Consider the following 17965-nt stretch of genomic DNA (forward strand, 5'->3'; position numbering starts at 1 on the left):
GGTGCACCTCTGCAGCGCTCTCATCCCTCAGTCTTCCTGTTCACATCTCCATGCATTTGTTTTTCTCAATTTCTGTAAAATGAAAGATTCCATTTCTGGTCAGTGATTTTCTCATGTACACTCTTAATATTCCCTGCTGGTCATTCTCATTCGTGGGGAGATATGCTTATTTGTTTCTCATTTTAAAATTTATTATAAGAATTTAAACAATAACTTTTCATTGTTGCCACCTCTTTTTCCATCCTTAAGTTGCTTCCTATTGTCCAGGCAAAGTTTCTGTAAACATTTTGAAGCTTGTGGTCTCCATTCTCCACTCTCTTCATCTCTGTGGCATGTGATTTTCCTTCTGTACCTTGCTAGAAGGAGGCCCCTGCTTCATGTGCTTCTAATCTCAACGGTACAAATACACAGCATTTCTGTCTTCAGCGTACCCGGTGTCTGATCAGCATCGTAACCCTGACATCTCTTCTCCTTCAAATACTCTTTTATTAACTTTTGTGACATCTTGTACCTTCATTTACTTTTCATGTCTACATGCTTACAGTTTCATGCAGCCACATCTTTCCTCTTGGCAGTCCCAACTTCTTCAATTCCATCCGTGTAGGAAACATGGAAAACGCAGCAGTGCCTAACACAGAGCTCCGAGGACTCGTGATTAGAGTTCACATGATAGCTGTCAGTTATGTCTAATGGTGATGACTGAGATGGATTCACACATATAGAACTGTATTAAGTGAACACACATATGTGAAATCCAGAAGGAGAGGACTCTGAGGGCTCTGGTAGAGCAGATGTGTGTGATTTAGAAGCATTTTATGTGCTTAAACCTGTGCCCTAGTCACTGTCATGAGCCCTTACAGATGATGACTTCATTCATTACCAAACTTTGTGCCTATTTCAAAATAAGTATTTGAGATAAGTCTCGATTTTGGTACATGTAATTTTTGTGAGCAAATGTGTTTACTTTTAACATTACACTAGCAAAATTTAATGTTTAAAAGTGTAAATTGCAAATCACAGATTTAAGGAGGTTTCTGGCAAAGATATACAAAACCATTTTATGTTTTCCAAATTGGTATCAGGAGCTTAGGTGTCTGTTGAGGGACTGAAGGGGGTGGGAAGAAATTTAATTTTGATGGGTGTGCGTGTTTTCTGGATGTTTGCTTCTCGTGACGGCGGAGCTATCATGGACAAGGAATAGATTCTGAGTGCGTGGAGTGACACCAAATGTTGCCTGTGCATTATCTCACCTAATCCTCTGTAAAGCCCTGAGGTAGAAACCAATACTTTATGTTACAGAAGAAACAAACAAACAGTTTAACTTTCACGAAAGTTAAACTCTAAGTTTTTATGTCAGTTAATTTGCCAGAGAATGAACTGTATGTGTATCCAGCTTTGCAGTGGGTGCTCTTAACATTATGGTAGAGTGAGCAAAATGAAGAACTCATAAAACCAGGTTTCTGTGGTGGCCGCACCGCCTCATATTGCATTTCTCTTCCATATAGCATTTAATTGCTTTATGTGCATCAGCATCTGCAAAGCCATGATGCAGGCAGATGCAGTTGTAAAGACACTGAATTAATGTCTTAGGCTGCAGCTGAGAGCAGACCATCAGCGAGAGCCGGAGCTCCCTGACTTCACAATCAGCTGCTCTCTCTCCTCTGCCTTCTGTTTGCCAGGGGATGACATTGTCCTCTTTCTTTATAAAAGTTTGCTACTTTTTCCATCTCCACTTTAATTCAACTTTACTTCATTTATTTAGTTAATAATCCAGCAATGTTGCTGGAGTAGCAAAAATTTGATTAGAGTCGCCACCTTCAGTGTCTCGGGTAACAGTGTGCAGTGAAACAGGATGGAAAGTCCTTCCGGTCCCTCACGTGGCCACGTGGGCCTCCTGGGTGGGGTACAATCAACCTCAGGATAGCTTCTCTTGTGCCCCTTTTCTGGGAAGCCCTGGTTGACCAGCTGACCCCAGGCATTAGCTGTGACCTCACCATCAGCCCAAGCAAGCTTTGAGTGATTAAGCTGTGGAGATTTGTTTCCCCTGACTGGACAGAAAAGCTTCCCAAGGTGAGGGCTCTGTTGAGGCGAGAAAGCTTGATTGCATCTCTAGCAGTAAAGAAATCTGATCTCAGAAATTTCCTCCAGCTTTTGTTAATGAGGCAGAGACAATACTTACCAGGGAGAGTGAGCTCACCAAAAAATGAACCTTTTAATTTTTTTTTCTTTAATAAAGAACCGATCATTTTGCCTTCTTTTAAATCAAGGTCTAAATTTATTGTCCTGAATAAGACTCCAATTAATTGAACAAATAAAGAACGTTTTTCTCCAGGGTATAGTAATCTCATTAAACTTATCACTTATAGGAAGCAACCGAAGTTAAACAGCTCTAGAAGGTAGTACCAGGCTAAGCCAAGAAGTTAAAATAAGGTAACCAGTGCTGACAACAACAAAACTGAGATAACTATCTATGACCAGCTGTTACGGAGACTTGTGATTTAGTCATTAGAACATAATGTTTTTCAGAAAAGACTTCCATCGTTCTTTCCGTATGAACCACTTTTCCATCAAATAAAACTTACTTCCTTCACTTGTTCCCTTCCAAAGCCTGCACTGGAAGCCCTAATTATCATACCTGCAGACTTGCATAACACTGGCTCCATATACTGCTCTTTACAACTCATCAAACTTATGGTGAAATCTCTGTGTCAAACAAGTCCTTGCAATGAGAATTGGCTCAAATCCTCCCATCTTTGGGTCTTACTCAAAAGTTTGTAAAAAGGCGAGCTTGGCATCTAGTACAGTTTCTCACTTTGAAGAATATCCCTCTGTCGCAGCACAGTTGTCTCTGATACACACTGTTTAATGTATTTTTCTTTTTTGTTTTTGTTCCTGACCTGGCAATGTGTTCCTACAAAAACGCGTTCCTATGAGCAGTTAATCAATTGTTCACATGCGCACAACTGCACACACCCACTGTGTGCTCACAGATTAGTATCCTTCTATCCTGAAAGTTATTTCTATCCTCTTCAGCATGCTGCCTCTCAAACTCACCAAGTAAAAGTGATAGGCACCATGGGCAGAGCTTAAGTTGAGAAAAAGGAGGAGACATCACACTGGGAGTGGATGGACAAGCGAAAGTCCTAGCCTGCCCTGTGCCTTCCTTTCTAAGCTTTGGGGGTGTAAGAGTCCAGCCTGAGAACAGGAAGGGTTATTGCTCCTGACGCTGCCCTGGAGCCAGCACATATCTGTTATTTGACATGACAGTACAGTTTGTAAGCTTTAAAACTCACTTAGACTTGTAGACTTTTGCAGGGAACTTAAAGCGCACAATACACTGAAGTGAAATACTCTTCCTGTGCCTTTGTAGTGACATTGAGGAAATCAGTCTGAAGCTAGGACGGCTTGATGTGGGCCTGGCTTTCATACTTGTTAGCTGATAGGTCTTAGTCCAATTACTTAGCTTTTTTTTGAAATGAAGATAAAAATAATTCCTATCTCATATAATCATAGGATCCTAGGAGTCTACATATGTGTGTACAGAAATAAACAATGCAGACACAACTGTGAATGCATGTGCCAGCTTAGGAAAGTCTTTTTAATAGAGTAAATACTCCATAACCAATGAATGTTAACTGTTGTTATCTGTCAGTTAGTTATCTTGTGACTCCTACCGGAGAATAAAACTGTCCTGGGAAACATTACCATAGAACTTATACCAGCCACTTCCAGTTGGTGCTTTCAATTCATGTTCTCTTGATTCATCTCTTACACTGGGTTGTATTTGCTGGGGCCTACATCTTTTTCTTTTTTAAAATAAACACAACCTCTCAACTTTGCAGATTCCTACATGTTTTTTAAGCCGCTGTAAGAAACTCCCCGAACTTTACTCTGTCTTACCCATGACCAGAATCATAACCCAATCCCCAAACTGGTAAATATTCCCAAGGGAAGAGAATAATAGCCGGGTATCTTTAGATAATATTAGAGATGTTCTTTCCTCCCTAAATTTGCCACTAAGCACACATATTTGAGATGTCTAGCATAGATTATCTGTGACTGACCTGGCCTTATCTAGTTGGTTTGATGAAAGTGTTAACTTGCTTTTAAAGCACCTGAGATTTTCTTTGTTTCTTTAGCCATTAGCCCTGATCATGCTTGGTTAGTTTTATTCCTGCTCATCAGTCTTAGTCTCTGTTTCCAAGAGAGCTGTCCTCTTAATTTATCTGTCCCTGCCAAGGGCTCACAGCTAGGGATTTGTGTTGAATCAGAGATGTCATTGGATTTGGACTTTTCATCAGGGTAGCACAGTAGGACTTTGTGATGGACCTTTGTGATCTCGAGATGGACTAAATTCATTTTTCATCATGAGATGGACCTGAGCCTTTGAGGGGCTAAGGGTAGAATTTTACAATTCAGATTTAAAATGCCCCCTGAAATCAGGAGGGGCCTGAGCAGAGAAAGTGGGTCATTAGGTTATGACATGGGAAGCTTCGTTCTCCTCCAGGTCCTTCCTTTCTGTCTCCATCTCTTGGCCACCATGGCTTGAGCTATTTTCTTCTGCCAGGCCCTTCGGCTGTACCCTCTGCTGTGCCTTTTGGGCCTCAAAGCCAGCCAGCCATGCATGGGCTGAAACTATTGAAACCCTGCCCGACATAACCCGCTCCCCATGTAACACGAAGGTGTCAGTTAGATTGTTCCTGGGACAGAAAGTAGATAATACACCATCTTACTCAACCACCTACAGTGATCTTCAGATGGACCCCTTACTTCCTGTCTCCCAAATGCAAGCCTTCATATAGAGCCTTCTCTTCCAGATTTATCAGTCTGGTTCCTTCTACATGTATCAGAAGAAAATCAAGTTTGAAATCTGAAATATACTTATTATATATTTTGTTCAAATCTGTATCTTATCTATCAGTACTTGTCCAGGCCAGGTTCCTGACAGCCATATACACTGAATAGGAAAAGCCAGAAATTATTGAGTCATTTTATGTTTCAGCAAGTTCTAGCTTGTCTATGTCTTCATTATTTTTATATTTTTTTCTCTCTCAGTATTTTCACTGCTACTAACATGTTAGTTATTTAAAGGAGATTTGTTTTGTTTTTGTCTTGTGATAGGGTCTTGTGCACAGTCTGGCTTGGAACTCATGGTGATCCTCCTGCCTCAGCGTCCTGAGTGCTGGTATTAGAGGCATGCACCACCATTTCAAGATCCCTCTTATATTTTAAAGTCAAAGATATTTTTATAAAACCAATTTAATTGTATTCTTACTTTAAAGATCAACTTTGAAACCTGGCATGATTGTGCATACCTATAATCCTACAACTCAGGCAGCTGAGGCAGGAGGATTGTCACAAGTTTGAGGTGAAGGCTGGGTTGAACTACATAGTGAGAGCCTGTCTCAGAAAACTGGAAAAAAAAAATCAACTTTCATTACATTTTCTAAAATGCTTTGCAAAACACTTTTAAAGTAATCTGTATTGCTCTGTAAATAAAAAATCAAATACAGCAATGAAATGTCAAGTGATAAATCTGTTTTGTCTTGGATAGTAAGAACATACATGCCACCCTACTCTATTTTGCTGTTTCATTTCTTTTGTGTGGAATACCAATTATGCCAGTGAGTTGGTGGCTGCCTCTAATTCTAGCACTTGAGAGGCTAAAATAGGAGGATTCCAGCGAGTCCCAGGCCTATCTGGCTACATAGTATGTTCAAGGCCCACCTGAACTTCTTAGCATGACCCTGTCTCAAAGGTAAATAAGCAAATCAACAGCAACACATGCATGAAACCCAATAATCTGATCTTCTCGTTGAAATTTCGGCTGTTTAAAAGCTCAGAATAGTTTATTCATTTCATATTTTCAGCAGCTAGCAGGGATTGGAACGTAATAGATATACAAAGGAACTTAATAACAAAAAGGAATAAAGTTAGTGGGAAAGAATTACTTTTAGAACTGTCAGGTTTTTTGTTATCAGTCTTCATGCTACCTTTGTATTGTGTATTCATGAAATCTAACCGTTCTTGTTAATCATTCTTTAAAAAGTTTGAGCTGCTTCACTCTCATAATTAAATTATCCCTTGAGTTCTTTTTGTTTACTTGTTCAAAGTTTACAAAGTTACCTTATAGATAAAGTTTTAATTCTTAGTGGCACAAAGCTCCAATTTACCTTTAAGTGTATAACAACCATCATCATCCCTTTCAATTCTGGGCACTTCCTAAAAATGATTACTATAAATGTTTTCTGTTTCCTCTTGACAGGTCATATTTGAAGCTGAAGTCTCAGGAGGGCGAAGTGGTTACATTGCCATCGATGACATCCAAGTTCTGAGCTATCCTTGTGGTAGGCTGTGATTAAGAATTGTATTTTTCTATGTCCCTTCAATACTTGTCTTAGATTGGTGGTGACTGTTGGTTGTTTATCACTTGGACATTATTGTCTCTTTTGTGATTGTTATTTGTGCCTTTTCCAGCTTTATAAGAACACTGAAATATTTCCAGAAATTGCAGGCTTGCAACTAACTGTACACGTATTACAGTTTTTTAAAAACATTTTAATCACTGAGAATATGGATGCAAAGGCAATTTGTGTAGACCTCTTTGCATCTCAAGTATTACCAGTTGTTTCTGGATACAAAGAATAATAGCAAATTAATGCTCAAAAGGAAGGAAAATAAAACAGAAGTACGTTTAGAATGTGGTAAGATGAAGGGAATGAATTCCTTCACCTCATTTGGAATTTAGGGTATTATTTGATATCATAACAAATAGCTGGTTCTCGCCATGATTTTTTCAGGGGGAGCCCTGGGATTTGAACTCTGAACCTTTGTATTGAGTACGTCCCCAGCCCTTTTTCTCTTTTTTTCATTTTGAGACAGGGTTTCACCAAGTCTCTGCATCACCCAGGCTAAGCTGTTTTCTTGGTTCATGTTCTAGTTCAAATATTTCTTTTCCTTGAGCTCCCCTTGGGATCCTAGAGAAAGACGCAGGGGTCGAGTCACGCATTCCAGGTGGCACAGTCAAGAGTCTCACCACATTCTTCCCCTGCGTATTATATGATACCTGTGCTTCCGTCTACTGCTCACGTTTACTTCTCAAATGACAGATGATAAAGTAATACTTTCATGAGTAAATAGAAAGTTAGGGACCGATATGCTTCTCCAACAACTTTGATTCTCTAAGGCTTGGCTTTTGCTGTTCATATTTTTCCCCAGTGAAAAACATATATGGGACCTCAGTCTTAAAAGGAAATTGCAGAGAACGTTTGTGTGACACACACATTTTGACTACAGTCATTACTTTTTTTTTTGGTCTGGTATTTCTTTTGAGTAACTTTCCTACAGCTATAATGAAACACAAAGTAGATAGAATGACAGTTAAGTTGATGTACTATTTTTGGGAAACAAGAACATGGCTTTTGTCTTTGCAGCACTAGAGGATTATAACTACTAAAGTTTTAAAAAGCAAAGGAGGAGCTGGGGATTTAGCTCAGCGGCATAAGCACCTGCTTTGCAGCAGGCAATCGAGAGTTCGATCCCCGGTACCAATTAAAAAAAAAAAAAAGGCAAAGGAGATCTCTGTGATTAAGTTGTAGGTAAATAGTTCCGTGGACATGGAACTGGCAGTATCTTAGAAACTTTCTAAGTCTTTCTTCTGTTTTTGCATTATGCTCTGATTGATGCCTACTTAATATCTCTTACCTACTCTAACTTAGAACTTCTGCTAGCACTGGTATCTAACCTCCCGTGGCAGACTTCGGGAGTAATTTCAAGTGGTTGTTCACTCTGGAGAGAACAGTGCGCTAGCAATTGTGGGAGAGTGAGTAACCCAGCTAGTGAGAAGTAGAACATTGAGAGTAAGCTCAGAAATGATAACTACTAGAAAGGAGAATTCCATGTTCTCTAATGTATTAGTATTGTCCAAATGTAGAAACATGAGAAATGTTTGGTTGGAGAAAAGTAACATGTCACATTTTTGTCAAGTGAAAAAAAACAACTTTTTTTCTGTTTTCACAGACAAATCCCCTCATTTCCTCCGCCTCGGGGACGTAGAGGTCAACGCAGGGCAGAATGCGACGTTCCAGTGCATCGCTACAGGGAGGGACGCGGTGCATAACAAGCTATGGCTGCAGGTAAGGCCTGGGGAAGCCATGCTGGAGCTCAGCAGGTTAAAAAGAGAAATAACAGTGCTGGGCGCAGTGCTGCACACCTGTAATCCCAGCACTGGGGAGGCTGAGGCAGGCTGATGGTTGCGAGCTTGAAATCAGCCTGGGCTACAAAGTGAGCTCAAGGCCAGCCTGAACTACATAGCGAGACCCCATCCCAGAAAGACAAAAAAAACAAACCAAAACAAAACAAAAAACAAACTACCATGCTGTTTGTCATCTCATCATTTGCTGTGTATCATGTGAGTATGTGCACACACAGCACACCCCAGGAACTGGCTCGCTGTGTGTGCTTCACTGAATGGATTGTAAATTCATGACAAGCATTTCCTTTTTTAAGGTTGTGGCTGAATCCTAATATTTCGCTAATGTTATGTACAAATACTGCAGAAAACGTCTCTATGTCCCTTCAACGTGGAAACAAAGGGACATTTTTCTTATCTAACGGTATTTTGAAATTTGAACTGAACAGAAGTGTAGTAGTTACATAGGAACTGTCATAGTCTGCTAAAGTTTTTTGAAAGTACATTAAGAGATGTTTGGGAGTGTTTTCAGGAAATATACATGGGCAGGGAGCCAATTTAACTGTTTTCAGGATGCTTGTGTCTGAGGGTTGATCATAGCCCTGAGGTCAAGATGACTGCCTTGAACATATGAAGTCCTTAATAAAGATCTAGGTTTAATTAGTTGGGATTTAACTCACAAGTTAGGGCAATCTAAATGGCATATATAAAGAGCTTAAAAAGGACCACAGAAAAGTTCGCAGACCAAGGAATAAGCTTTATCTTTAGAGAATTTACCAGAAATAGTTCAGTGAACCTGTGGATTTCAGAAGCCAGAAGACCAAATCTACAGCAGTGAGCTGTGAGCTGAAGATTTAAAGCTGGGCGATATAGAAGGAAGAATATTCTCTGAATATCATTTTTATCATCACTATTATTGTAGTTCTCTCTGCATAGAATGAACAAAGAGATTTAATGGGCATAGAATTTTAAATTTCTAACAACACAAATGGAGACCTAAAATCAAAATTATTATTAACTTTAATTTAGTTTTTGAACATCGATAGCAGGATGTAGCATTGTATTAATTATTCAGGGAGGTGAAGTTAGAGTCTGGATAATCATTAATGTGCAGGTGATTTGGGATGATGGTTACAATAAGTGACTAATACCTAGGTGTACATCATGCTGTATATTAATCTAGTTGTTACTGCCCTTGTAGTCTATATGATTTGCAAATACTGGGATACCCTCATTTTAGGTCTATCGTGCAAAGAAATGAGACTTTCTACTTTTTTGCTTATACTAATTTCCCCCACAGATACTAACATATTTTGTGTAATGTATATCCTATCTTATGAACTAAATATTAAGTCCATTTTTTTTCCCTGTCTCTGCCAAAGTAAATAGTATGATTCCATGTGCAATTCCTAATTACTTTGGTTTTCATTAAAATGGAAGCATTCATGGATGCTTGGCTTTGGTACCATATAGTATTTTTTAGGGGATCTAAAATGCCTTTGTAGTCTGCACCTGGCTTTGTGCCCCAGAATCGTATGTGGCATGGATATAACAAGCATTATGTATCCATAGATACCAGCTGTCTTGTGGCACCAAAGACTTTCTGGAAAGTGCTGTTCTGAGTGGGTTTTGCTCAAATTACCACTCATTTTTGTCGTTTCCTATTTTATAGATTGATTTTTTTTTCATTATATTTCTTGAAGTTTTCCTACTGACAGTCTTCAGACATGGATGAGAGAATATGCTGTGTGACATTCTGTTTAGCTTCCTTGTCTCCTACCTCCCTTCTCTTTGCATTTACCAAGAAGATGAATTTACGTATTTCTTTTAGACTTTGGCATTGATACAGAACAATTTTGAGCAACATACATATTCCCCTTATTTTATCAATTAGCTTTGTTAGTAATTCCACGTAAATTACCTTAACATACTCTCTTCACTCATTTTTTTATGTTGAAATATAAATTTTCCTCTTAGGTATATTTTCAAACAAACAAAACAAAAAATTTATTCATGACAGAACCATGCAACAATCAACCAGATCAGGCCAATCCTTTTGAATATGTGAGTCTATTAGAAAAGTTATAATTTAAAAAAAAAAAATCTTACTCATCTTTTGTTGAAAATATTAAAAGTATAATAAAGCATCATAAATTCTGATTCCACAGTGAATTTACAAGCTAACTCATTTAAATAGATGTCAAGATATTTTCATTTGATGTAAGCTAACGTCCCAGAGGTCAAGAGCCCTGACTCTTACTTCTAACCTTGATTCTAACCCTCTTAACCCTGCTAACCTTGTTAAACATGGTGAACACAGAGACTGCATTGAACTGCTTTGGATTTTTATTTTCCTATCCATAAAAGGAGATATTTGATAGAGACTACAGTCACTTTCAGCTCTGAGAAGCTAACGTAGGTCTTTCTATTAGTTTTGATTGTCTGAAACGTGACCTTGGTAACCTTTTTTTATTTGTGGAAGAATAAAACTTTTATGTTATTAGTTTTTCATAGAAAAAAAAGTCTGATAATTTAAGATTCAGTGTGAAAATAATAAAAATACCTGCCAAGAGCATGAGAACTGAAAGTACTTTCAGTAACTCAGTAAAAAGTTACTCACTTTTATTACAGAAACAACAGAATAGCCGAGGGGCTGTTTCTCCTGCCACAAATAAAATCATATAGGGGACCATCATGCTTAGGTCTCCATATAACTTAGATTATGTTGTATTGTGCTTTGATTAGTAAAATGTTGTCTAAATATGGAATAAAGTAACAAAATACACAAAAACATTCAGTTTTCTATTTTGAAAGCAGAAATTCTATAGTATACCTCTCTGAAAGACAGTAAATGTGATACCCTATCCTATCTGATATTTTAAGACCTTGAATATACAAATACATTTAGTGAAATTTATGTCACCTGCCATTGTTTCTAAATGATGATTCTGATTTCAAGTGTTTTTATTTCTTAAAATAGCATACCAATTTAGATGATTAGAAAAGTAGAGAGGTATAAAAGCATTTAATGGATGCCTCACCTAATCTAGGGTAATTCATACAGCATATTATGATGGTTCTCAAAATATATGCATGGAATAATCTTTCTTATAAAAATCAGTGTGTAACTATAAAAGCTTTGAAGAAAATCATTCTAATTATGTAGAAAACATATACAAAATATATAGTTCAGATTAACTGTTTTGTTCATGCTGAATAAATTAAGGATACATAAAACAACGTGGATGGATATTTTTGGTAATCTGAGGGGAATCAACAGACTAGAAATATGGTGAAATTATGAAACTTTCTGAAATGTGGTTTTAAAAAGCACATTATGTAGTATCATATGTTAAAAACTAAACTATAAAAATGGAGAAGCTCCAGAAACTTAGAATTTTAAGTAGTTCTAAAAAATTTCAATCTTTCCTTTTATCACAAATCTCAACAAAGTAGTGAGTATTCCAGACATGCGCAATTAATTTTCTTTTTCCAATGATGGATTTATAAAGTTTACCATGTAAATAGTTTTTATCAGTTCTTACAAGAATTATGAGACTACAAGAATTGTAGAACTAAGTCATTTCAGGTGTGCTTACGTGGAACCTCCAATCGTAGGAAATTTTTCGTTCATAATTTGAGGCTTAGTGTAAAACTGAAGTTATAGGAAACAAGATCACAAATGAAATCATACATACATACATATATATATATATATTATATCAGAGACTGAAGTAATTATATATTTATTTTACTTTCCTGAGTATATATAATATATATAATATATATAATAATTACATTCATTGAAATATTTATATATTGCAACATCCAGTTGCATTCCTAAGAAGTGTGATGTGACTTTAATATCAGAAATATTTTAAAAAGTTATCTATTTTTGTTGGTAAAATATTGAACATGATCTTTTTACTATATGTTTTATTAATATTGTATTTGCTAATGTGATTTATATACCTTATATGGCATAGGAGTTATATTGTTATTTTCTCTTTCTTTTTTTAATTAGTGTGTTTGTGGTATATAATGATTTATCCTTTTTGGCGGAGTAGTAATTCCTATCCGTTCATAGATAGATAGGTATGGATGTAACCCTGTGATATGACATTTATACATGCAGTGTGCTGTGACATCTGTAACTCTTCCAGGAGAAAACTAGAAGAGGATAGCCAGGTCAAATGAAATTTCTAGTTTTTATTTCCTGAGGAATCTCCATCCTGATGTTCATAGTGGTCTTCCTAGTTTATATTCTTACCAGCCATTTAGAAGGGTTCCTAGCCTAGGTATTTTCTCTAGTGAAATCAAGATGTGTCCAACAAAACATTTGTGCAGGAATGTTCATAATACCTTTATTCATAATAACTAATAATTATAAAGATATTAATGTCCACTAATATTGGAATTGATAAAGAAGCTGTGATTGTTTCCAGCAGAGACACTGCTTAGCAATAAAATAGAATCAATGTTTGGTTCATGCAAGAAATCAAATCAAGTTTCTGCTGCCAGGAGATAGAGGTTTGCCCACCAGTAGGCAGGGCATTGTTCTTGAGTAATGTAAATATCAGAGGTCTTGATTGGGATGTTGAACTATGGATATATGTCCATATCATGAATTAAGTTCTGTCCAACTCCCAATATGTGTCTTTAACCTAAATAAAGCTCAAGAGAGAAAGGAGTGACCATATGACACAGTTTTTTCTCATATCTGACTTCTTGGCAGGACTAATCCAGCCATACATGGTTGGCAGTAGCCTAAAAACATTACCTGCATCCTTGTTCATCTTGTCCATTCAAAGTGATTTGATTTGGTTCACAGATAATCCTGAGTGTCAGTGGAAATATCGAAGGCAGTATGTTCAGAATGTTCTGTGTTAAGAAAACCTTTGACTTGAGGATGGTAAAGGGTTGAAATGGGTTGTATCATGACTCACAAATTAGCATTCTTTCATGAAAGTCCAGTATTAGTGGATACCTACATGGCAAATCAAACAGAACTCATTGCTGGAACATCTGTCGAACCATATGCTTTGGCTTCAGGTTCGGTGTCGCAATAAAATGCTAATGACTCCATCCATCATCCAGAGCTTGGCAGACGTATATCACTGAATTGGGCAGAGAAATTCAACAGTAGAGTCATTGAAGGCAGCAAATTGCGGGGGTAGATTTGGTGGCACCATTTGTTTTGGTGAATTGCAATGAGGCTCTTTAATGTGTGACTGGTGATCCTATGCAGATTGCCTGCAAAGCTGTGGCAATTGGACCAATCTGTCAGTAATCGCTGCAGGTGCTGGCAAGGTGCCCCAGAGTGCGCCTGCCAAAACGGGAAAGGCAGCCACCGCTTTGCCCTTGGTGAGGCCCAACACTGCCAATGCAGTGTGATACAGCCAGTTTCACAGCCAGAGGAAATGTCAGTCCTTATGGAGCAATAGATAATTTAAGCAATGGCTTGAGAGTAATAATTGGAGAGTGAAATTAATAAAATGAAATGCAAATTGCTCCAAAAACCAGTCATAGAGAGGCTGACTCTTGGGTTATCAACTTTTTGTCAGCTGAGGGTCGTTGATCTGAAACTCCTGATCATGTGGTATTGTACCTTGTTCCTGTGCTGCATGTGAACTACATACATACGTTACCATAGGGTGCTGAGAATCTCTGAAGCATGGCTTTTACAAAACTGAATTAGCATGAAAGCACAAAGATTTCAGCTAATGAAGTACATCTCTGTGTTATTTTAGACGCCAAATAACCAGTGCCTGATACTTCTTGTGCTTATCTGTCCTGTCAAATGAAGTAGTCAGATGTTTGTAGTATATTTAATTTCCTCAGAAACTTTGTCATCCCTGACAGTATATCTTTAAAGCAAATATTTAGAGCTTTTAAACTTAATGTAATGAAGTAAATTTCTCTTGAGTTGTTTAACCTGTGTCTCGAAACTGGTGAATAGTAGGCATTGAGTGAAAACTAATTTGAAGGGAATTGTTCAAAGTCAACTTGATTAAGCATGTTTGTATATGATCAGTTAATATTATGTACCATAAAAAAATGAAAGAAATGCTAGATAAGGAAAATTTTCCTAACATCAGCACTTTACCAAACATTTATGGTTTTTTTTTTTTAATAGATAATTGGCTTTAGGAGTGGCTCACACATATCTCATACATTAGAATAAAAAAGCACCATGTAATTACCAGGACAGGTAATAAACCTGAAGGAAGTGGTAGCAGAATGACCACTGGGACATTACATAGCTATATTTTGAGATAATGTGGAAGACTAGATAGACTTCTTAAAGTCTTAGAATATAGGGATGTACAATATGAGTGTGATAATGTACTGACTGATCCTATAGTAATGTCTTCCCATTTGAAACTGTATTGTTAATAATATCTAGTAGGCAGAACTTCATAATTGTAGGGTTACTGGAACCTGAAATGGGCTGCCCAGGAATCAGGGAAATTATTATCAATGGAAGAGCCCAGCCATAATCTGGGCAGGAACTTGGTGGAAATGGAAAGGACCTCCTGGAAAGGATCCCTTTAGTGTTGGGCAGTGTTCCTATAGCCAAGTAAGGAAGGACCCCTGGAATGAGGGATGAGGCCATTTCCAGGATGAGAGCAAGCTAAGAAGCCTGGCATGCTTGGTGGAAGTGTTATAGAAGTCTTTACGGACACCTTGAAGTACACGTGGTACCTGAAAAAGCAGAGCTCGAATGTGCCTCGTCGTTACTGGAAACATGGAAGACAGAAAGCACAGCCCTGTGGGTGTGAACTGGGCCACAGCAAAAGGAGCAGCTCATTGAACTGAGAGGGTCTCGCAAGGAGCAGGGACAGACCCACTAGCAGGGCTGGTTCCTTTTTCCTTTCTACCTTCATAATTGCATTTAAATGGTCCTTAGTAGGAGTGCAGGATGGGGCATTCCAATTCCTTTTGGCTGCATTTGACCTTTATTATAGTTTGCTAAGGCAATCTGAAGCTTGTGACCAAAACCTCTGGGAGGTCCTTGTATCACTGAAAATAATAAATATCGATTGTTGGTGTTTCATTCCTGTCTTGCGGCCACAGAACAGGAGTGAGACGAGTTCAGACCTTGTTTCTTGTGTTCTAATTTCTAGCTTCTTGCACCTTGAACTAGACTTAAATCGACAGATGAGTGCCAGTCTGCTATGTAATTTCTAATTTTCTATTTATTCTCCATTTAAACAGTAATGATTTTTCCATGTATATCCTGATTTGTAATTAATTACTCTCTACTTAAGGGACCATGTTATATTTGGTAGCTAATAGCTGTCACTCATGTAAGGCCTGCTTTGCCTTGAGAAGTTGGATTATTCTCCTTCGTGTATATTTTTCCTTTGTGGTTTTCATAAAGTGTTCTACTGATAGGTCTGGAAATTAAAATGCTGGCCATAGATCATGGATTTTCAGGTTTATCTTGCAACTTCTGGCATTTTGCATGTACGTGTGTATGTAACAATGAGAATCAGAAAGTTTAATCATACTTAAACTTTAGGTTGTTAAGTGTTCCTGAAGTTATTTTGTTTGGCTTTCTACGGTGTTGTGCATAAAGAGTTCAGACACAATTCATTCTTTTCCCTCTTTAATAATTTATAAGCTCTGGACATAATGCCTACAGTTACATGTTTAATTACAAACAAATAATATGTGGATTAGACCTCATGTTCCTTATCTATCCCTAGAGCATGTCTGTAAAAGCTTGGCAGTCATAGAGCTCAAAGATTTCTTCTCATCGATAACTATAAATAACTGTCCCTACTCTCTGCGCATGAACGGTGTCCTCACGGATAGGTTGTCACCCGACCCTTTTAGTGTGTTTTCCACACGCGTCACAATAGGCACCTAGGCACCATGCAACTTTCCCACTGAGCTCCTGTCATTCTGCCTGTAGCACGAAGCTCTGGCAAAGGCCTGCTTTCTTCCTGATGAAAAGCAGATTAATAAATAGAGGCGATACCTTAAAAATAATTTTATATGATGAAACATAGATATTGAAAACTATCCCGAAATAAAAACCTGTCATGGTTCCATGAATTTACAGAACGCAAGGGCTACACAGGCCAAGCCACAGACTTTGCTGCTCACAGGCTGCACGCCAGGGACGACTGACCTGTGTCCCTGCCTCTCAGGACTTCTAGAAAAGCATTCTGAGACTCTCTACTTTAGTTCTTTAAAAAAAAATTGCTCTTGAAATCTATAGGGTTCCTTGTTTCATAATTTGTGATCACTTTCCCTTTCTTAATTTGAGGTTATCTGCGAAGGACGGCAGGCTTTGGTGGCTGTTTCCTTCTTTGGCTGAGTATGTCTTGCTGTCTCTCTCAGTGACACATAATTCTTCCTTCCTCTGTATTTTCTGCAAATTGACAGTCAGACCCAAGGTCAAGTTTTGTTCTTTGACAGCATCTTAACTGATGATCGGCATAATTATGGGAGGTGCAAAATATATATATTTCTTTTTGCGATGTTGGAAATGGCTTATGGTTTATTTCCAAGACTTTTCCAGAGGTTGAAAAGTATGACATACCACTCTTTCTTCTTGGTATGATTTTTCTTGTTGTTGTTTCCATTTTCATGTTTGTCTAGTTGATAAGGAGACAGTTCCTTTCACTGACTGTGGTTGCCTTCTAAAGCAGTAAGTTAGAAAAAATAAGAACAAATGCTCTAATCTTTGATTTTTTGGTAATTTGCAGTTTAGAGACCTCATCTTCTATCATCCACCAAAGATGACTGCTTCTCTTCCTTTTAATATTCTTAGGAACGAGTGAATTTAAATGTGTTCTACAGACTTTAGTTACTCGTATAGCTATGATCTTTAAAACTTCCATCCTTAGTGACTGGGAGTTTTCATGCTTCCCCTCACACCCTTTGGGATGGGCATAGTGGGCCTGAGAGCTGCCTTGCTGCCTGGCATTGTGGAATGTTCCCCACATTTAGAGTCTGCCTTTATTCCACAATACCTTGCTGGTTCCAGTGAGAAGCTGTATTCCAGGACAATAATAAGAGTGCTAAGTGTGGGACTCATTCCTTGACTCTTTTGGTGAATACAGCTTCCATATATATGCACATACATTTAAAGACAAAAAATAACTGAATAATTCATATTGATGTTTAAAATTCAAGCCTAAAAATATTTTGCTTTCTCTTTTCTCCATTATACCTTCTCCTATTTTTTTTCTCAATTTATCATGCTTGGTTGTCAGTGGTATAGGTAAAGATAAATTTAGAATATCCTGTATTACTCATTTGCTTTATCGCATTTTGTTCTTAATATTTATAACACAGCACCATTGTCAGCATAGAGATACTGCATATAATAATATATAATGTAATATATTCTCTTCCATTTAGCTCTTGTACTGAGAGAAAATGCACCCACTTGCAGATAAGGTGAAAAGATGCAGAGGTGACACGAGAGGGACAAACTGAGGGTATGCAATGTCTTTGCAAGAGCAGAAGGGGATTTAAAATGCATAGTGTTAAAAGACTCCACGAGTGTAAACAGGTGCAAAACCAATAAACTAACAGCGACTACAAGCAGCCAGTCGGCTCGTCCTGCAGAAGAATTGAGAAATAAGGGACACAAACAAAGGTGACCTTGTTGGAGAAAAATTAGTGGAGCAACCAAGGGGCAAAGTTACAGGAAAGCTAGATAAGGCTGTGTAGGAATGCGCAGGCGTGGCTGGACCACCATCTAATTAGGACGTTTATCTGGAGATGATGTGGTAACCGAAACTGCATTAATAA

At 37.9% G+C, this 17965-nt stretch overlaps 1 protein-coding gene across 15 annotated transcripts in view; it reads left to right on the forward strand.

The window, feature by feature from the left end:
* Ptprk (protein tyrosine phosphatase receptor type K) overlaps positions 1-17965 on the forward strand; it is a 498623-nt gene that overhangs the window by 249549 nt on the left and 231109 nt on the right. For all 15 annotated transcript variants that reach the window (XM_063232882.1, XM_023564542.2, XM_063232877.1 and 12 more), the window contains exons 4-5: positions 6266-6347; positions 8020-8135. In XM_063232882.1, coding sequence (XP_063088952.1) covers positions 6266-6347; positions 8020-8135 — 198 coding nt within the window. The remainder of the gene's footprint in view (positions 1-6265; positions 6348-8019; positions 8136-17965) is intronic.

The sequence above is a fragment of the Cavia porcellus genome, unplaced genomic scaffold, assembly GCF_034190915.1.
Source record: "Cavia porcellus strain 051 isolate PalLab524CR breed Dunkin Hartley unplaced genomic scaffold, mCavPor4.1 scaffold_22, whole genome shotgun sequence".
Lineage (NCBI taxonomy): Eukaryota > Metazoa > Chordata > Mammalia > Rodentia > Caviidae > Cavia > Cavia porcellus.